General features: G+C 43.0%; 3 protein-coding genes across 6 annotated transcripts in view; 2 read left to right on the plus strand and 1 right to left on the minus strand.

Annotated features, from left to right (window-relative positions):
* Positions 1 to 204: 204 nt before the first annotated feature.
* On the minus strand, positions 205 to 10,569 carry cd99 (CD99 molecule). 3 transcript variants are annotated; one of them, XM_034549602.1, is made up of 13 exons: positions 10,158 to 10,566; positions 6,943 to 6,975; positions 6,397 to 6,450; positions 5,700 to 5,732; positions 5,560 to 5,601; positions 5,380 to 5,418; positions 4,972 to 5,025; positions 4,691 to 4,771; positions 4,024 to 4,056; positions 3,901 to 3,921; positions 817 to 933; positions 664 to 711; positions 205 to 520 (listed from the first exon to the last, which is right to left on the minus strand). In XM_034549602.1, the coding sequence occupies exons 1-13, from the start codon at positions 10,219 to 10,221 to the stop codon at positions 492 to 494; spliced, it is 648 nt and encodes a 215-aa protein (XP_034405493.1). In that variant the 5' UTR covers positions 10,222 to 10,566; the 3' UTR covers positions 205 to 491. The 3 variants fall into 3 exon arrangements, with proteins under 3 accessions (XP_034405493.1, XP_034405513.1, XP_034405502.1); XM_034549622.1 differs by lacking the exons at positions 6,397 to 6,450; positions 6,943 to 6,975 and having other exon boundaries at positions 10,158 to 10,569; XM_034549611.1 differs by lacking the exons at positions 205 to 520; positions 664 to 711; positions 817 to 933 and adding an exon at positions 2,438 to 3,452 and having other exon boundaries at positions 10,158 to 10,567.
* Positions 10,570 to 17,313: 6,744 nt separating this feature from the next.
* dhrsx (dehydrogenase/reductase (SDR family) X-linked) overlaps positions 17,314 to 21,099 on the plus strand; it is a 19,625-nt gene continuing 15,839 nt past the window's right edge. The window contains exons 1-2 of the mRNA XM_034550975.1: positions 17,314 to 17,612; positions 18,210 to 18,398. Coding sequence (XP_034406866.1) covers positions 18,299 to 18,398 — 100 coding nt within the window. The 5' untranslated portion in view covers positions 17,314 to 17,612; positions 18,210 to 18,298. The remainder of the gene's footprint in view (positions 17,613 to 18,209; positions 18,399 to 21,099) is intronic.
* The window catches only part of LOC117743152 (zinc finger BED domain-containing protein 1-like), a 5,006-nt gene continuing 2,186 nt past the window's right edge, over positions 18,280 to 21,099 (plus strand). Inside the window, exons 1-3 of one of the 2 annotated variants that reach the window (XM_034550955.1) lie at positions 18,302 to 18,398; positions 19,530 to 19,610; positions 20,678 to 21,099. The exon at positions 20,678 to 21,099 is cut by the window's right edge and continues 2,186 nt beyond it. In XM_034550955.1, coding sequence (XP_034406846.1) covers positions 19,594 to 19,610; positions 20,678 to 21,099 — 439 coding nt within the window. In that variant the 5' untranslated portion in view covers positions 18,302 to 18,398; positions 19,530 to 19,593. Of the gene's footprint in view, positions 18,399 to 19,529; positions 19,611 to 20,677 lie in introns of both variants that reach the window. The other variant, XM_034550963.1, reaches the window with a different exon arrangement.

Raw genomic sequence — 21,099 nt, forward strand, 5'->3', positions numbered from 1 at the left:
GTTCCTGCTGGCCACGCCCCTTGTTGTATTTCAATGCAGACAACAGAGGGTCGCTTCACAAAAACAATCTAACAAAGAAACTCTGATGTGTCAACAGCTGGGAAAAACAAAACCTCCACACATTAATGTTGTTCCTCTCGCGCGATTCGGATGAACAAACCTTTTAGGACTTAAGGGGCTAAAGAAAACCCTGAACCACAGAGACAGAGGCCGGGTTCACAGCGGATGAAGAAGCACCCCGAGGTGCCACCTTTCTGCAGCGACGGTGTTTTATTTTACGACGTGCCGTACTATAAACAATATGAATAATGTACAGTATGTGCTATGAATGATCCCATACATGATGACATAGGGAGACAGATGGCTTGTTGACTGAAGGAAGAGGTTTCTGGTGTGAAGTTCTAACGGGCCTCCTTTCACCAATGGCAGTTGATTGACAGTTGATTGACAGTTGAAGGAAGTGGAGTTGTGTTGAGGCGGTCCACTGACGTCTAGGACGTCCTGAGCAGGTTGCTGAAGACTGAGAGAACAGATTAAAGAGCTCACTTCCTATTCATATTCAAAACTACATATGGGAGAACTATATGTCGAGTTGATTTCTTCTGTTTCATATAAGCAATCACAGCTTTTCTCTTTCATGAATTTGAATAAACAAGAACCCACCTTGAGGATCCGACTGAGCCCCCTGGTGGCCTTTCTCTGGATCTGCACCTAGACAAGCAACGCGGCGTCGGTTATGACCAAACGGCACCAGGTTTTATTTGAGTCTGGGGACTCATGTTGTAACTTTGGCAGATAAATAAAAACATAATTAACCTCCTTGAATCTTGAAGCAGAGCTTTTTCTTCTGGTAGGCAAAGTAACTGGTTGCTGCTCCCAGCAGAGCGACGCCGATGGCGCTGGCGATGCCAGCAATCTGTCCAGATCCAGCTTCTACAGGACACACACACACACACACACGGTGTTACAGCAAAGTGTTTACAGTTCAACCAGAACCATCAGGATTGTATCGCCGGCTGCGTCATCGTTATCTTCGTTTGGACCTTTCATGGTTTCTCTGATGTTCCGACAATATCCTTCTTTTTGCTTCCATTTCTATTCATAGAGTGCACATGTACTGATGTGAGGGATAAAGTTAAGTTTAACTTATAGTTAAGAAAATTAATCCAATATGTTTTTTTTGTCAACCTTTCTATCTTTAATAAGAAGAATGCAGATGTTGGTAAATCCTTGTGTCTGATTGGCTGTTTCTGCTCAGAGTGACATGTGATGAGTCACGTGATCACTTGATACGTCCTCACGTTTTCTCTCCTAATGGTGAACACATAATAATATTCATTCATTAGGACCAATGTTCCTAAACTGAGCTGTCATGTCCTCAGTTCGCCACCAGGTGGCGGCCAACAGCTCCAGGTGTAGTGCACCAGAACAAAGTGTACTATGTGAAGCAACACAAAGACAACAACATTCAGACTGCAGTGAAACGAGGAGAACAGGGACCAGATGTACAGTGAACACACCCAAGCTGCAGGGCACACACACACACACACACACACACACATATCACACACACACCACACATTTCACACACACACGCACACACACACGTCTTGTGATGGTGCTGTGTGTTAAAACAGGGCGTCGCCTCCACATAAACAACACAGGATGCCTCATGACGAGCCCCTGGGAAATGCTGAGCATGTAGACACACACACACACACACACACGCACACACAAATCACAAACCACACACACACACATGCACACACACACAAATCACAAACCACACACACACACACACACACACACACAAATCACAAACCACACACACTTACAAACACACAAACCACACACACACACACGCACACACACACACACACACACAGAAATCACAAACCACACACACTTACAAACACACAAACCACACACACACACACAAATCACAAACCACACACACTTACAAACACACAAACCACACACACACATCTGCATATAGAGGAGAATGATAAGCATCCTGTTATGAAATGTGTCACATTGTAACAAGAAGTCCCAAATACGCGTCGTCCTGCTGCTCCATCCTAACAATGTTCTGAGATTATTATTTATTCATGATATGGTACGCTCTGACAGATACTAAAGTATCGTGTTTTTAATATATAGTGTGTGCTTTGCTCACAGAATGAAGTCGATTCACTCCGTGAGCTTCATTTGAATGAAGATGTCTGGAAACATGAGCCGTACAGGCTCAATGCAGAAGGGTTGTTGTTGTTGTTCCTGCAAGCTCATTGGCTGATGGAATCGTGTTAAAGTGTTTTGATGCATCACGCCCCAACATTTCGTTTCAGGGCCCCGAGGCCCCGGGGGCCCCTGAGGGTCTGGGGAGCCCCGTGTACTGGGTTGGTTCTGCAGCCTCTCGTGGGTCACGAATCAAACACACTGACGTGAGCGCGGCTTTTATTCATTATGCTTCACACAGCTCATGACTTTACATACCAGACCCCAGAAAGCACGAAAAGAACCCGCCAAAATAAATACGCTGAGCGCCAGCAAAGAGAAACATCTATGTATGTGTGTATATATAGATATATATCTATATATACACACACATTCTACAGCTTCAAGTGAAGTCCAGAACAGCTTCTCCACATGATCAGTAACTGACTCATCAGACACTTCACTTCCTGTAATAAGAGCTCATTATTCAGGCACCCCCCGATGTATTCTATAGAAGCCACATCCTCTCGCAGCGCATGTGAGTCACGGCGCCGCTGGGTGGGGAGTGGCGGGTCGCGCCCAGACGCCGGGTGCCCGGTAAGTCTGGAATAACAGGGAGGACCTTTCTTTTATAGTCGGAGAACGGCTCTTCACGTTTGACACCAGACTTTACAGATCAAGCACAGACCTGCAGCTGTGAGGGTCCATGAGGCCAAAGGGCACAGGAAGTGTATGCAGGGTTTCAAAATAAGAGGACGAATAAAAATATTTAAAAAGTATCCCGGTTTTCAATCACCACACCAGATATTGTTTTTATCCAGGACCGAGAACATCAGACGTCTGTAAACCTCAGAGCTGAGAGCCAATCAGAAGTTAAAGGGAAACGTGTCTAATCAGTGTTGAGGGTAAATGTCGTCCATTGAAGCAACCCATCCTCTGAGTGCAGGCATTACGGGCGAGGACACACTTGGCAGTGTGACTTGGACCAGAGCCAGAGGATATCAGGAGGGAGGACTACTTAGAGAACTACTTCAAAGGACTACATTCACCATCATCCACATGAAAGGCGTCAAACCTTCCCTTTAAACGGATGGTTCAGGGCATAGCGTGCAGCAGATCCATGGCCCTCTCTAACAGAGGGGTTAACATTTGCTTTAAGTTGGACATCCATATATAGAACTCTTCTGGCATGTTAGCATTTAGCATCTTCAGGATTTGGCCCCACGGAAGGTCTGGATCTGCAACGACACACAATCGGAGCAGGGTTTTAGCCAAAGGAACCAGACCGGGGCTGCTAATGTGAAGAACACTAAGCCAGCTGCCATCCTCACAGACACCAGACTTGTGAGGGGAACATAATCCAAATGCAGCTGGTCAGATATCTGGAGTGATCCACTGGCAATGCCCGCGATACGGATGGTGGCTGACTAAGGTACAGCGAGGCGAGGAGCTGCCGCTTTCAGAGTCACCAGCAAATATGTCAAACTACTTAAACACCAACACAACAACACAACAACTGTTGTTAGGCGACGACACAGAAGCAGAGAACACAACTTCCTCTGAGGTGGAAACAGGAAGTGCAGAAAAGATCAGTCTGCAGGGAGACATAACGACACCCACACGGACAGACACCAAGACAGGAAGTAGATCCAGAAGAGCTCCGGACCAGATCAGACAGGGATTTACCTTGAGGCTGGTCAGCTCCACCTGTAAGAGACACACAATGCAAATCAGTCTACGATGATGACGGACAGGTGTCGCTGCTCTTCTGTATGAATGAAGGAACTGTTCACTAGAACAAAAACGTACCGTGAGGATCCGAGCCGGGGTCCACCCCTCCACCTGGATTCAAAAGACAGAAGAGAGTGTTAATAAGCGGTTAGCATAGCTGCTCCTTCATGAGCAGAATCTGAAACCCAGCCATGTGGCTCCAATCAGGCCGAAGAGCCCGTGGGCTTTTCTTCTCTGCTAGAAGAACAACGAATGACTTCCATGCTCTGAATCCACAAGAGACACGAGACAAAGAACGTATAAGAAGCTACAATAGTTTTATATGTCTGATTGTATTGAGCTGCTCAGTATTTATAAATGTGGCCCTTTCTGAAATAAATTGAACAGCGCGCTCACTAAACCAATAGATATAAAAGTATTCCTAATTATAATAATAAATGCACATGTATCATGCCAGAACGACGCGCTTCCTCATGAAGTACTGAATGAAATCTACCAGCAGGCAAAGCATCATGGGAACTCGTGACAAAAGTAATGTCATCCTACCAAACTAGCCAGCGTTGATTAAAGTGTCTCTTCCATCGCTGTGGTTTCAAACTCAGGTGTGACCTGAACTGACTGATCAGAAGCACCCTGGGGTGCTGCACTAAACTCTGTGACAGTGAGCTGCCGGCACCACAATCGGAACGCAGCAGAGGAATTAAATGCATAATCAAAAAGGAGAAATGTTGCCGTGCTGTCTTACCCCCATGTGGGCGGCCTCCATCGGGCTTGTAGTCTCCGCCACCAACATCAAATAAGTCGGAGTCACCGAAACTGCCTCCGCCTTCAAGAAGTGAACACAATGTACAACAAAGTGAAGATTAAAATGTTCTACGAGGAAGTTACATGTAAAAGACAAGCAGAAATAACACTACGAACCACAAGGATGGACCTGCTCTCATATGTTCATTACTAAATGTTCTAGCTCTGGACTATGAAGGACATCACCAGTCTCCTCTAGCATCCATATAAATGACGACTCACCTCCTCCACCACTTGGTGGCTTCACGGCAGGTTGATCCGGTTTGGGGTTGGGATCTGTGGGCACGAAGACACCATCGATCATACAGAAGGAAAGCTGATTCGTTAAAGGAAAGAATTCCCATAAATCATTGCCAATCCATACGCTGGCTCAGAGCCAAAAGATGCTCCTTTATTATTATTATCCAGGTTACACTCAACAACTTTATTCTAATCAGCACATTCAGATCCATGTGACCTCAGCTGACCCTCAGCATTAGGGTTCAGTGTCTTGCTCTATAGAGCATGTCGGCTGCCACACGAAGAACACTTCTGCTTTTATAGACTTGTTGTTGTTGGAGAACAAAGAAAACACAGAGTACTAAAAACATTAAAACTCTATACTGTGGAGACCCATTGTAATGTCCTTACCGGGACCGACAGCGTCCTCCAGATCCAGTCCAAAGCCACCTAGAATACACAAAGACAATACAATAATAGGTTATCGTCACAAACCTAAAACTAGATGTGTTAACCTAGTTTTAGGTTTACACATCTAAGAGCAGAACTATCTGCGTGGCCCAAACCACAAGAGGGAAATCGTTACGGTACCAGAATCTCCAGAACTTGGTTTCTTGGGTTTTACGGGCTCATCTGTGGAAAAACATGTGCATATTAGACAAGGACATACATATCATATCAGGATGTGTGAACACATGACCTCTCACTCTAACGTGCACGGTGTGATTTACCTGTACCAAAGGCGTCCAGAAGGTCCAGCCCACCTGAGGAGAGAGGGAGCAGAAGAGCTTTACACACTTCAATCGGTCCAGAACCACCATTGCATGCAAACTGGACTTTGTTTGTTCATCAGTTTGGACTCCCACCTCTTCATAGCTGAGATGTTTCCATCAGGCTTCAGCCAATCACCAACACCACATATTTGTAATTACACCCACAGTACACTATCAAACAGGAAGTGCTTATTTAGTGTCTGTCATGTGGTTCAGCTGTGGACTGGTTTCAAACCGGTCTGATCACATGTGTGGTTTCTCGGCTCGATTGTAAAACTCAAATCTAAAATACAACCCGGGATATTAAAAATGTCCACATGTCGTGCTTTGAATAAAAAGGAAGCGCCTGTCACGGCATTTAGCAGAAACATTCAAATGAATCGTGTTCCTCAGCGCCGCCACCAGGGGGACGTTTCAATGTGTGCAACACTTTATGTACAAGTACCTGCAGAACTAAAGACATTCCCATCGGCCTCAGCCGGACTTAAAGAAGCAACATTACGCGGTCATCATGAGTGTGCCACGGTTCAGATGTTAGCATGTAGCTCAAAGCTGCTAGCATGTTCATCAAGGTCAGGGGTCACCAGAACCCCCTCCTCTGTTGAAACTCTCGGTAGCTGATCGCCTCATGAAGCAGAGGCACTCTGATACAAACCATCACTTTTGGGCTTCTCCGGGGCCTTCGGTTGGGGCTTCTCCGTCGGTGGGACTAAGGAACACAAACAATTGAGTGGCGTTACTGTCTGACAGCCGGTTAGCATTTCTACCCAGAATCCCCTCTGTCGCTCCCGACTTTACCCTGAAGTGTGCCGACCAAGAACATTTACTAAAGGTCTTCCTCAGCTTGTTTCATACTTAGGTCGCATCACCCATCCCCCGAAGAAGACCACGACACGTGAATGAAAGCTCTGGTACAAAGTGGACTCTAAAGGCTTTGTCTATTTCTTCATGTTAGCATACAGTAATACCCTAATACCCTACCCGGTCTGACCCAGGTCCGGGGTCAGGTTACTAACCATGTGGACCAGGGAAGACTACATTCACATGGGGACATTGTACAGTATATAGGGTGTGTGTGTGGTTGTTTATGTGTACGCTATATTAATAAAGTTGTCACTGCTTCATCCGGCCATCCGACAGCCCTCTGTGACGGGAACTGAGCCGCCAACAGAACCACAATGAAGAGCATGTGGTCACTCACCTGGATCGTCCAGCGCCACGGACAGGTCGAACCCTGAGAGAGGACGACATGAGCAACGTTATTACATAGGAGCTCTGGACCGAGCCACGCCGCTCGGGGGTTTCCCTGCATGGTGGCTGCACATGTGTTCTGTGCTGCAGGGAGTCCTGCACTGTGTTGGTTGGTTCCTATGGCAACGCTGACTGACTCAGGCGCATGAGTCAGTGAGTGAGGCGTTTCCCTCGCATGGCGACGCTGAAGCAGGAGGTGAAGCTGCTGAAGTTGTGAGATACGCACCCATAAAAGTCTTCAAAGGGCTTTATCTTACTACACATACATACCATAATGGATCATATGGGGCCATAACCAGACTGCTGATACCAGCTCCACACTGCTGCAGTGACATGAGCTTAAGGCTGGAATACACAATCGTAGGACACGTGGGCAGGGACGCCATCATGGACCGACATCGTATTTGAACATATATATGCCGGTGGGCTCTCACACACACACACACACACACACACACACACACACACACGTCTTTGTTTACATGAGCATGTCACCTCATGACATGAAGCCAGAGTAAACAGCACCTTTCTGTTAACAGCCAGAGAGTCAATGCTCTTCAGAATTAAAAGTCCATGGCTTCTTTCATCATTAAATCAGCGGCATAACATGGTCCTAAAATGACAATATCGTTTATATATTTGTATTTATTTCTGGTTCAATATCTCATCAAAGAAGAGTAACTTGGGTAAACAACAACAACTCGGGGGGATTCAGAGTCAGCTGCTGAGTCCAGAGGCTTCAGCAAAGCTTCAGCTTCTTCACTGGAATCAGACACCTGGACTCTGCACCTTCACCTGGCCGGTTGCGTCCGACCAGGTGAAGGAATGTGGAGTCTGGAGGTCAGATGTTAACCATTGAATATTTAGCTTGGAGCAACTGTTGTGATTTGGAAGAACCTGAACTCATCATTTGGCTATTAAATATCAGATTTTTGGACTGGATTGAGGTGAATGAGGTGAAAACAATGAGCTCATTCGTCTTCAAGCTTTGGTTAGACTAACACACACACACACACACACACACACACACACTCTGCTCCTTCTCCGAGTGAAACCTGACTCAACACGTCTTTGTTGTGGGTTTCACCGTCATGCTCGTCATGTTCCAGACGCCATCCCAGAATGAACAGAATTAAGAGATCTCTGCAACACCCTGTTCTACATGCACTGTTACGTCAGCGCACACTGATGAACACAGACTGTGTATAAGACGTGGACATAGTTACAGAAACATCGCCTTTTGGTTTTGATTTATGGTGGTCGCCATCTTGTTTTTATGAGTACATCAATGCATTATGTTACAATTAACTTGCATGAGGTGAAATTACACAGTGAAAGGGTTAAAGTTGTCACACGAAAACACGGACGACACCCAGACCAGACGAAGCGGTGTGAGCAACCTGTCAATCACAGTAAGCCCCGCCCGAAAGCCTACCCTGCTTTATGGTCTGTCTGACTCTAAATTACATTAATTTACTAAATGAACATCATTCTGCATTGAAGAAGACTTGAAACTAGAGATTGAGACCAAAAACTAATGTTTACAATGTTTACTGAGGGAATAAATCAAGAGAAGTAGAGTCATTTATATAGACTTCTATACAACCAGAGGAGTCGCCCCCTGGTGGTCAGGAGAGAGAATGCAGCTTTAACACATGAAGCATAGACTTCTATACAACCAGAGGAGTCACCCCCTGGTGGTCAGGAGAGAGAATGCAGCTTTAACACATGAAGCATAGACTTCTATACAACCAGAGGAGTCGCCCCCTGGTGGTCAGCAGAGAGAATGCAGCTTTAACACATGAAGCATAGACTTCTATACAACCAGAGGAGTCGCCCCCTGGTGGTCAGGAGAGAGAATGCAGCTTTAACACATGAAGCATAGACTTCTATACAACCAGAGGAGTCGCCCCCTGGTGGTCAGGAGAGAGAATGCAGCTTTAACACATGAAGCATAGACTTCTATACAACCAGAGGAGTCGCCCCCTGGTGGTCAGGAGAGAGAATGCAGCTTTAACACATGAAGCATAGACTTCTATACAACCAGAGGAGTCGCCCCCTGGTGGTCAGGAGAGAGAATGCAGCTTTAACACATGAAGCATAGACTTCTATACAACCAGAGGAGTCGCCCCCTGGTGGTCAGGAGAGAGAATGCAGCTTTAACACATGAAGCATAGACTTCTATACAACCAGAGGAGACGCCCCCTGGTGGTCAGGAGAGAGAATGCAGCTTTAAGGTACTTTTCAGGTTGCCCACAGTCTATGTCCCGGTTCACCCCAAAGGGTTGAGTGGGGTCAAGGTCAGGGAACTGGGGTGACTACTTCTTTAAGAGCTGGGGTTGTGGACCAGGAAAGGACCCTCCCAAACGCTGCTCCTAAAGTCCTGTGGAGCTTTAGGATTCCCCTTCAGCGGACACGAGGGCCTGATTCCAAACCACGGGGAAAAACAACGTTGTAAAATGAGAAAGCAGTCGAGCCGAAGACCAAGCGCCGCCCACCGCGGCCTGGAACTTGGCAGACATGACAGAAAGGTTATTTTTATTAAAGTTACCAGCTGTAGCTCACCAGTACTACTACATGCTATGGTCCTCTTCATATTGGACCAGCTCATTTCATCTCGTGACCTCACTAATAAAATCACCGCTCCACAAGGATGAACAATCCTAGACACAAAGCTGGAAGAGGGTGTGAGCCAGTGAGCTCTCTCAGGTTTCTATAACTCAAAGCTTATGAATAGACGTATTTGATCAAATCTGAACTAGTTGAGCATTTACAGCTTGAAGTTGGAGAATGAGACCGACAGCAATTGATTTGTGTTGTCTTGCACACTACGGGGAACAAGTACTCCTGAAGAACAAGGACACAGACTCCCTTTTGACTCCAGTCATCGGACTCGAACCTGGACCCGGTCCACCCGTGTGTGAAGGGGTCCAGGTCTGGTCATTCAGGGACGAGTCCTCAAATAGAGCTCAGTAGAAGAGAACTTCTCCTCTTACAGCCACTTTTAGTGAGACTAAAAAAGAGTTGCCATGCGTCCGTGTAAAGGGCAGAGGACTAGAACACACAACACACACACAACAGACAACACACACACACACACACACACACACACACACACAACACACACACACAACACACACACACACCTAGAGACCGTATTCCTACCGTCATCCGTTAATGTCCCAGTAAGCAGCAGGAGGAGAACACTGATCCTCAGGCAGGACCTCATGGTGACTGGAGCAGCGGACTGACGTCTCCGTGTGCGTTCTGCAGGTCTTTGTGGCCCCTCTGGTCCTCCCCCGGTGTCCCGTTACAGCGTGGGAGTCAACTTCAGCCCGGGTGTGGCCACCGTGTCAGAGGGCCGTCCCGAACTTCATGAGCCTTTTGTCCTCCCGTAGACTTAGTGCGCTACTACTTTCTTTTTTACTGTCAGATATCAATCAAAGTGTGACTTTGTTGCTCTAAAAGAAGAGAAGTGGTGACTTTAAAGGAGCTGTATTCAGTCACGTGTGTATGCAGGCAGACACACTCAGGGACAACGTCACGGAAACCATAACCTCAAGTATTAGAATAAATAGTTCCACATGCATGACCCAACATGAACCAATCACCGCTCTCTGCTGGAGCGCATGCGCCACCTAGTGGATGGGGATGGCTTTCACTTGGGCGTGTTGCTTCTGATTCAACCTCCCATCAGAGGTATAGACTAATGCAAATGAGACACTGCTGAGATAAATATCAAACATCACATCCTGTTGTCAAAGATTTACAGAAATATGTTCCATCGTCAAAATAAAAGCTGTGAAATCCTATTTTACGCAGATGACACCTCTCTAATTGTCTCCTAATATGTAATTATATATATTCATCCATCAGAAGAGTTTCTACATTCAAGTCGATGTCGTCATTTCTCTGCCGACCTCCTTCACGCGTCATTTAGCTTTCTGGAAACACTTTGTGCAAACTTGAAGGTTGATTCAGCGATTCTAAATATTCATAAACAAGTCGGACTGATTGAAGTCACAAATAACAACAAGTTCTCCATTCAAGGCCCTCTTTATTGATTCATACGTGTGAGTCATCACGTGTGCATTTACAGTAGATCGGTGTGCATGATATGAAATCTGACAAGCATCAATACTTCTATATGTATTGATCAGTGAAAAGCATCAATACTTCTATATGTATTGATCAGTGAAAAGCATGAAGAAGGTCCGGCGTCGTGAAGGAGGTGTGATGACACCTGGAAAACAAAAGCGAGGGTCAGTCAGTGAAGGTGTGGAATAGGGGCGGAGCCTCTGGCCTCAGATATATGATGCTTTATGATGCTATATATATGATGCTTTATGATGCTATATATATGATGCTTTATGATGCTATATATATGATGCTATATGATGCTTTATGATGCTATATATATGATGCTATATATATACGATGCCATTTATGATGCTATGTGTTGCTATATGATTCTATATATAATGCTATATACTGTATACAATGTTATATATGATGCTATATATGATGCTATATATGATGCTATATGATGCTATATATGATGGTATATAATGCTATATATATGATTCTATATGATGCTATATATATGATGCTATATGATGTTATATTATGCTATATATGATGCTATATAATGCTATATGTTGCTATATAATGCTATATATATGATGCTATATGTTGCTATATAATGCTATATATATGATGCTATATGTTGCTTTATTATGTTATATTATGCTATATATGATGCTATATGATGCTATATAATGCTATATATATGATGCTATATGTTGCTATATAATGCTATATATATGATGCTATATGTTGCTATATAATGCTATATATATGATGCTATATGTTGCTTTATTATGTTATATTATGCTATATATGATGCTATATGATGCTATATAATGCTATATATATGATGCTATATGTTGCTATATAATGCTATATATATGATGCTATATGTTGCTATATAATGCTATATATATGATGCTATATGTTGCTTTATTATGTTATATTATGCTATATATGATGCTATATGATGTTATATTATGCTATATATGATGCTATATGTTGCTATATAATGCTATATATATGATGCTATATGTTGCTATATAATGCTATATATATGATGCTATATGTTGCTTTATTATGTTATATTATGCTATATATGATGCTATATGATGCTCACGGACGACTTCCTGTTCCCGTCAGCGCGTGCGCCGCTCGTAGAAGCGAGACGTGGGAATCATCTGCCTCAGCAGGCGCAGTTGCTGGTTCTGATTCTCAATCACCGCGTTCAGCTTTTCCACCACGTTTCCCTGGCAACCTGAGGAGGGGCAGGCAGGTGTCATTCATTACCCCGTGGACGTGTCCATCAATTTGATGATTTATGATCTGTTTACCACACAGCTCAAGTGGGGTAAAGATATGCATCCATATTATAACTGCTGGACAGTTGCAAAGGTCAGAGTGTACGATAATTCCCATAGTTGAAAGACATTAGAATGTTTTTGTAATGCATATACTCATTTTCATAATTGACTCTGACGTGACGTTTTTAACCTTATGAGTCATTATAAGCTGCTTCATAATGTGATTTCTGTTGTCAAGCATTATGGACATTTATGAGTGCTTGTAATAATAATTATTCAGTGGTATATAATGTTTACAACAGTGTTACCAAATATCAAATGATTATAATAATGATGTAATAACATGGCAGTAGATGACTCACTTCCTCCACTGGGACCAGAAGTGGGTTTCTGAGCTGTTGGAACAAAGAATAACACAAACATCATTTTTCATGCACTTTTATATTAACAATAACATTTTTTTATTTTTATGACTACAATATTTTCTGATTGACGGACTTAAACAAAGAGATATCCAAAGTAAATACCGTTGACTCTAATATATCCACAAAATAAAACAATGACATTTGAACATGGGTTAATTAAATGTTCAGATTTATCTTCTGGAAATGTACAAAAATGGGCTAATATTTAATAAAATAATGCCTCATTTGCAAATGTAACATTTCAGAAAACGTCCATATCAGTAATGAACTGGAGATGCTTCAATGTTCATCTGTCAGGTAAAATGATGAAGGTGTGAGTTAGAGCGTCCTCATATTCAACCACCTGACCAATATGTAAAGAACGCGTCATATGAATGGATGAATAATATAAAATAACTAAAACATATAATAACAGCACCTAGTAGAGGACATTGAACCCTAAACTAAGAGCTTCACCTGGACGGAGAGCATCCTCCAGATTGAATCCACCGCCATCTGCAATGAAGAACATCATGTCTTCTTGATTATTCTACACATCGTAGTGGTTATTAAATATATATATATATATATATATTATCTGCATAAATAAGGATTGCGTGTCACCAGATCTCAGCCCACCTGCCCCCCAACAGAGTGAGTCCAGCACCCTCGTGAGGTCCTCACCTCCAGGGTTCTCCACACCACCTTGCGTCATACTTTCCTTTGTTTTTTGTCCATATTTGCTCAGAAAGGAACAATAAGTGGACGTGTTGCGTACTCACTTCCTGCAGCAGCTTTGTGATCTGTGTAGATAAATATATCGTTGCCAATATGGAAAACACACACATCTAGAACTCAATGGATGAATTGATTATTCGTGTCCTCGCGGTCATTTGGTGTACATCACTGATATGAGTGGAACCTCAGAAACTATTAAACAAGTGTAATAAACAGATTCGTTACCTGGATTAACAGCATCCGCTAAGTTGAACCCGGCGCCATCTAAAAGAAATGCAGAATGTCATATTGAAGAAAGCCCAACCTGTATCTACTCATAGGACGTACGGTTGTCTGAGTCACCTCCTCCAGAGGGCTGAGCGGGTGGGGGGGGGGAAGAGGCTCCTCCTGTAAGACAGAGAGCCATCAAGAGAAGGACCACTGGGCTCACCACGTCTCCTTGGTCCTCCTCCTCTCCTGACTGATCTCATTGGTTTACATAACATGACGACATCATCCATACACTGAACCACATTAGACTGTTGTCCTTGAACCAGACCACTAAGGAAGTGGTCTTCATGAGCACCGGAACCTGGAGACGCTCACCTTTGCCCCGGAAACTATCGAACAGTCCTGGAAAGAGGAAGAGACGACGCGTCACGACAGTCTGGTTGTTGTAAAGCTCTCATAAGACAGGGCGTCATATCTGGCCACAGAAAGGGCGTGGCCAACGGAGCCGTCACTCACCACTCCAGCGCTTCGGCCTCTCGGCAGCTGCTTCATGGTTGAGATCTGAAAGAGAAACATGGAACAGTCAGTCAGCTGTCCCTCCTGCTACAATGCATATGAAGGTGTTCCTATGAAGGTGTTATTACTGGTGTATAAAGCATTAATACAGGAGTAATTGACCTTTATAAAAAAAGGTATGAGCCATTCTGCATTTGTCTTAAATCAGCTGATATTTACAGATTTAGATTTATTGCATCAGGGACACATTTTATTGAAGTTATCAGAACTCCAAAAAAGAATTGTGACACAAGACAGGATTATCAACTCCAACCTGTCTGCCTGCCTGCCTGTCTGTCTGTCTGTCTGCCTGTCTGTCTGTCTGTGTATGTTTGTGTCTGTCTCTCTGTCTGTGTGTACCTGTCTGTCTGTTAGACTCAACTCTAACACTACGTTAGGCTAAAAGAATCCACTAGATGTCGCTGTGTCTTTACAAAGTCTTCTGAGTTGTCCCATATAAATATTTATATTTATATATTGTGATGAGTCTATGAGCTCATTTGTCACGATGAAGTAAACATCCAAGAATGATGGATGTTATCAACAAGAACCACCAGAACCAGAACCCTCCTCCACCCAGCTCACCCTCTAAGGTAAATCCATAACCACGACCTCTACCAACATACCCGGTACCTCACCTTTAGCTGTCACAGTTCCAGTGACCAGGAGCAGAAGGAGAGCGACCCTCAACGCAGACTTCATCCTCACGGTGGTCTTCCTCAGGCAGCAGGACTGAGCTGCTCCTGCAGGCCGGCTGCCTTTTAAAGAGCGGTGTGGAGGTCTTACCACACCGGGTTGTGAAAGCATCTCCTGGGCGGACGAGTTGGAGACAAACAGAGCACTTAGTGGTTAGAAGGACTCCCATCTGTCATCCACAGAACCAGGAGCCTCCCTGAGCTCCCTTCACACCTCTTGTGAAACGATCCGGTTTAACTGTCCATTCTTTATTTAAGAAGAACAACAAGTTTAATTTACGCACTTAAATGTATAAACATGAGGCAATCGATAATAAAGTATAAACTAACACATTTAACTGAGAACATCCCAAGTCCTGATGACACTCAGCTACCTGTGTACCTGTTTCTATGTGTACCTGTTTCTATGTGTACCTGGTTCTATGTGTACCTGGTTCTATGTGTACCTGGTTCTATGTGTACCTGGTTCTATGTGTACCTGTTTCTATGTGTACCTGTTTCTATGTGTACCTGGTTCTATGTGTACCTGGTTCTATGTGTACCTGTTTCTATGTGTACCTGGTTCTATGTGTACCTGGTTCTATGTGTACCTGGTTCTATGTGTACCTGGTTCTATGTGTACCTGTTTCTATGTGTACCTGTTTCTATGTGTACCTGGTTCTATGTGTACCTGGTTCTATGTGTACCTGGTTCTATGTGTACCTGGTTCTATGTGTACCTGGTTCTATGTGTACCTGTTTCTATGTGTACCTGGTTCTATGTGTACCTGGTTCTATGTGTACCTGTTTCTATGTGTACCTGGTTCTATGTGTACCTGGTTCTATGTGTACCTGGTTCTATGTGTACCTGGTTCTATGTGTACCTGGTTCTATGTGTACCTGGTTCTATGTGTACCTGTTTCTATGTGTACCTGGTTCTATGTGTACCTGGTTCTATGTGTACCTGGTTCTATGTGTACCTGGTTCTATGTGTACCTGTTTCTATGTGTACCTGTTTCTATGTGTACCTGGTTCTATGTGTACCTGGTTCTATGTGTACCTGGTTCTATGTGTACCTGGTTCTATGTGTACCTGTTTCTATGTGTACCTGGTTCTATGTGTACCTGGTTCTATGTGTACCTGGTTCTAGTCCATCAGGATACCTGATGACACACAGCTACCTGTGTACCTGTTTCCTGTTTACAAAGTATATAAAAGCCATTATACTGTTATTTAAGTGTTCCTATGTCGTCTCTTTGAACAGTTGTACTGTAGTTTGCATTAAAGTGATGTTTACACTGCTAGAAGCTGATGACTTTAAAATGTTATATTTTAACATTACCCCCCTCAAGAGATGGCCTCACAACATTCAGCTTTCATGGAGGCCGTATCACACACATTGAGTAACTGTGTTTTCTACTCCACGCCTTGCTCATGTGACACTGAGCCAGCGGTATGAGTCATGGGCTGGCTGGGAGGGAGAGGACATGGACAATGGATTCAGAACTTAGACTTTTCTCCAGAGCATCCACATGTCGGTACATCCATCTGCATGGAACTGAAGAACGGGACATGACTGTCTAGGATTTACATGTTCTTTCCAGCAACGTCTGAGTGGGGTTAAAGGATTGCAAGCGTATTCAAAGTAAACGCAACCATCATTCATTGATATCCCATCCGTCCCCAATCCAAAAGTACTGCAAACAACAGGACTCTGTTATTAAAATCTGCCTTTACAAATTACATTAGGAAGGAACCGAGGAAGAATGTTCACTCTGTATGAGCCTTTAGGGAATATTAGTATATTAGTCTGTTTCAGTACATTGAGTACATTGCACAGTACTGAAGGAGGCCAATCACTTGATATGTAACCATGGAAACACAAAAACACACACACACACACGTATATATTCAAGGATTCAAGGTTTTTATTTGCCATTTGTGTCTGGAACCAACAGTCCAGACACAAATGGCTTGTGCAGGGCTCTCCGAGTCAACAGTTCAGAAGTAACATTATAATAATAAGAAAGAAAAAGAAAAATACTAAATATAGAAGAAAACACTATACAGAGGGGTGGTACTAAGTACGAGGACAAGAGAGGTGCTAATATGTACAGTTTGTGATACAGTTTTAAATTAGACAGTTTTAAGTAATAATATGTGGGATATCCAAATACACTTTGTTATATCTTATTTTCAATTTCTTATATTTGTGTTTATTATTCAACAATTCTGTTGAGTGTGTGTTTATTTTATTTTAATTAGTTCTTTTTATTTAGCGTTATTTCTCAAATCTGTTTCCTGTGGAAGATGAGTTTCGCCCCTTCTGAGCCTCCTGAGCTTCCGTAGCCCCGCCTTTCCCTCATAACGTTTGATGTTGCTCAGAGTAAGTTGTGGGCAAAGTGATGTCGTATTGTCTTGTCATATTCTTTAGAAATGTTTCCGTGTATGTTACGCACGGTAATGGTCGATGATACGACCACGTGTCCACCTGTTGCGTGTCCACCTGTTTGAAGGGTAGTTTTGAGGCTGTTCCATTTTGCCTCTGGCGCCATGTGTGTGCTACTTCCGGCCGCCATGTTGGATACATTCTGTTTTGCTTGTTTATGAAGAGAGAGAAGACAATCTGATGTTTCATTGTCTTCTGCAGGTATGTGTTTTTCCTTTGTTTAATGTTTAAGCAATTTCGCTTGAGTCTGCCGAGTCACTCTAACTGACGCAGTTATTTATTTAGTCCACTAGGGGTCGCTGTTTTCCCCTTGTTTGTTATGATTCATGTTTTTGACAATTGTTATATAGATTTAATGTAGTCCTGTCTTCGGGACAACGGTTTGATGTTGCTGAGAGAAAAGAGAGGACAATCTGATGTTTTATTGTCTTCTGCAGCAAATAAACACTGGAAAAGAGACCATCTGAGTGGACTTCTTCCCTGCTCTATATAATATAATAATAATAATAATAATATATGTTACATAAACACAGACTATAAATGAATGAAGAGAACTCCCGCTGTTAAAATAATAAATATTTTATATAGTATTTATTTCAGAGGTAAGATAAAGACTTATACACATATTTTACATTTTGCAACCGCAACATCATCATGAAAGGGTGTGTTGATGAATGAATGGTGGTGTAGGCCTCAGATACAATACAGTGCATTCATACAATGAATAAGAAGAAAGCTTTTTAACACATCATTTAACACATTGAACAGTGTTGACGTCTTGTGACGCTATGTTCTTAGAGGCGGAACCTTCTGGCGGATATACCCCCGTGCGGGTTGCGAGCCGGACACATTGCCGTGACGCACACGCGAAGACGGAAGCGCTCGCGATGTGGCTGCGGACCGTGCTGCTGCCCCTCCTCCGGCTCTACCTGTGCGGCATCAGAGTTCTTCTCTATCAGATGTTCAACAGGTCGTTCACGCTGCCAGGTAACATCCCATGATGTCTGAATTCATCTGTGAAGTTATAGTCTCTCGCGACCTGGGCCGTTTCCATGGAAACGTGACTGTTTACACACGTGTGACGGTGTTTAATGATACAACCCGAGCGTAGGGTTTTAATCGATATCTTCTGATCACTTCGCCATACGCGTGAAGTTCGAGGAGCAGTGCGACTAATAATGATAATCAATAATACTTAACATGTAAATAATGCGCCTGTAGTGGACGCCGCGGAGGGATCGTGGAGGTGTGAGGAGGAACATGTCGAAGGACAGAGAGGCAAATAGTCCGCAGGGGCTGAAGACGTTTATAACGTCATTTAGTCTTAAAACAATAGTCAGGTATGTACATTGACCACGTGATTTTAAACAATAACCTGTGTGTGTGTGTGTGTGTGTGTGTGTGTGTGTGTGTGTGTGTGTGTGTGTGTGTGTGTGTGTGTGTGTGTGTGTGTGTGTGTGTGTGTGTGTTAAAACGTACTGACCAACAATGTAATAAAATGCCTGACTGATATTGAAATAACGTTTTACTTTAGTGTAAAACTTTTACGGTCGGTACTTTAAAAACTGTCATTTTAAGGGATAATGTAATACTATAAAAAGTATAATTCTTTTCCTCCGAGATTTAAAGCGTAAGTACACGTGTTACATTTCCAGGTCTCAGCACGTTATAATTCTCTTAGTGTCGTGTTGGTTTACCTGAAAACAATAATATCTGACACTGATGTCTTGATAAATATAAACTCTAGTCTTTTATGAAGAAAGAAGAAAATAACGCCCCGAAGTGAGTCGATTCAGTTTTTTCATAAAATGATTCTCCTTTCCCTCCTTAAGAAATGTCTTAATTTTAAAAAAGGGTTTAAAATCACATTTAAAAAAAACAAAGGAAACGGTTTGACAATAATGAACTTTATTTGTACAATATTGGTCTGGACAATGTGTTCCATTATTGGTATGAACATTATATATGTTTTAATAACAGAAAGTGCCACTTATACAGACAGAGTAGTACTCTCGCCCCCGATGAAGACATGTGATTATTATTCTCTGATGATGAAAGGCTGCCCTGTGTTGCCTTTCTAAGTAATCTCTTTTGACCAAAGCTAATTCATCTTTTTAGAGTACAGGAAGACAGACGCAGGCTTGTGTCTCTGGAGGTTTACACACTTCTAATCTCACAGAGAATGCTATTTATGAGGCGGTAAGAGGATTTCCTAAATGCTTTTTTTTTTTAATGGAATTTCCCAACCCTGACTAAAAGATGAAGCCTGACTGCCTCGTGATTTTCTTCAAAAAAATCCAGTCTTACAATTCCTTTCCTTTTGTTGGTTTGGACATCAGGTCTATTGGTTACAGATATGATTTACACAAGTCAGCCAAATATATGAACCCCCGCTCGACATTGAAAACGAGGGTTTCTGATCAGTTAAATGCATTAAATGAAGCGCTCTACTTGTATGTCCTACAACAAAACGTTCCTGTGCTTTAGGAAGACAACAGAGCACCTTTTTCAAATTGTTTCACGTGTGTTCAGATTATTGCATTGTTCAAATTGTTTACTTTGTGATGTTATTTGTTCATAGTGTAATGCATTATTACAGTTATTACAATATGGGTTGCTACACCCTCGCTTCAGCCTTTTTTTTAAAGGAATGGTTTACCATTTATAGAAATGAGTGAGATTAGAAGATCGTTAGCACTACCTGTCTGCAGCTTCATAATGAACGGATATATATATATATATATATATATATTACAATATAGAAAGTAGAGCAGTATAAAGACAATAAAGGCCCAGTACACCGTTTTCCTCCATCCTGTCTGAAATGTGTTGAATCGTGTTGTATTAGAACTGCATTACAATAACAAGCTAATACACAACATGTGCCAATCATGGTTGAAATGTGGTCAAATTAAAAGGCCATTTGAATACACTCGGTTGGCCAGTTTATTAGGTACACCTTGCTAAAGCTTGAGCAGTCTAATACCACAGGGCTGCCTTCAGGAAGGCTGTAATGTTCAGTTCATCCTGTTACTACAATTAAAAGGGAAAACAATTTCAATAAAAATAGAACCGTATAAACTTCATGAAGGGAGACTATTGCAGAACTGTTGTATTCAACTTTATTAATGTAGATGCCTAATGTCATACCATAGGTCAGACTCCAGCATCTTCACTGTGATCTAGTTTGTGAGCCTAGCTGATGGATCCCAGCGTGGCTAGACTGTTTATAACATCCTCAAATGTGTATTTTACTATCTTATTAGGTGCTCAATAGGTGAAGGCATCCAAGTGGAATGCTTACCAAAGGAACCGATGGAGGGTAAAAGTTCAGGACCTTCGTGCTGTATCCTCAAACTGGTGGCTCACCCACGGGCAAAGAGCAAAGTCTGGAAATACTTTGGCTTTGACACGGATGCAAACGGCTGCATATTGCACTGGAAGCGGATATACTGTCGCGTGTGCATGAGTCAAATTGCGTACTCTGGAAACACCTCCAATCTCTCGTACCACCTGGAGAAGAACCACCCGGTAGAATTCAGTGAATTTGTGAAGAGCAACACGGATCAGATGCGCGAGGCGTTCGTCACGGCGTTCTCCAGGATAAAGACTGAGCCGTCCCCTGTGCCGGTTCAGCTGCAGTCCCTGGAGCCAAACCTACGGCAGAATTTAGATCATGAAAACAGAC

Source organism: Cyclopterus lumpus, chromosome 2, assembly GCF_009769545.1.
Source record: "Cyclopterus lumpus isolate fCycLum1 chromosome 2, fCycLum1.pri, whole genome shotgun sequence".
Classification (NCBI taxonomy): Eukaryota; Metazoa; Chordata; class Actinopteri; order Perciformes; family Cyclopteridae; genus Cyclopterus; species Cyclopterus lumpus.

Excerpts from the sequence above, each read along its gene's own strand:
- cd99 (XM_034549602.1), bottom strand. The coding sequence starts at position 10,221 with ATGAGGTCCTGCCTGAGGATCAGTGTTCTCCTCCTGCTGCTTACTGGG. Across the intron at positions 6,451-6,942 it reads CGTGGCGCTGGACGATCCAG|TCCCACCGACGGAGAAGCCC; the intron begins GTGAGTGACCAC and ends TGTGTTCCTTAG. Across the intron at positions 4,772-4,971 it reads GCCACCAAGTGGTGGAGGAG|GCGGAGGCAGTTTCGGTGAC; the intron begins GTGAGTCGTCAT and ends CACTTCTTGAAG.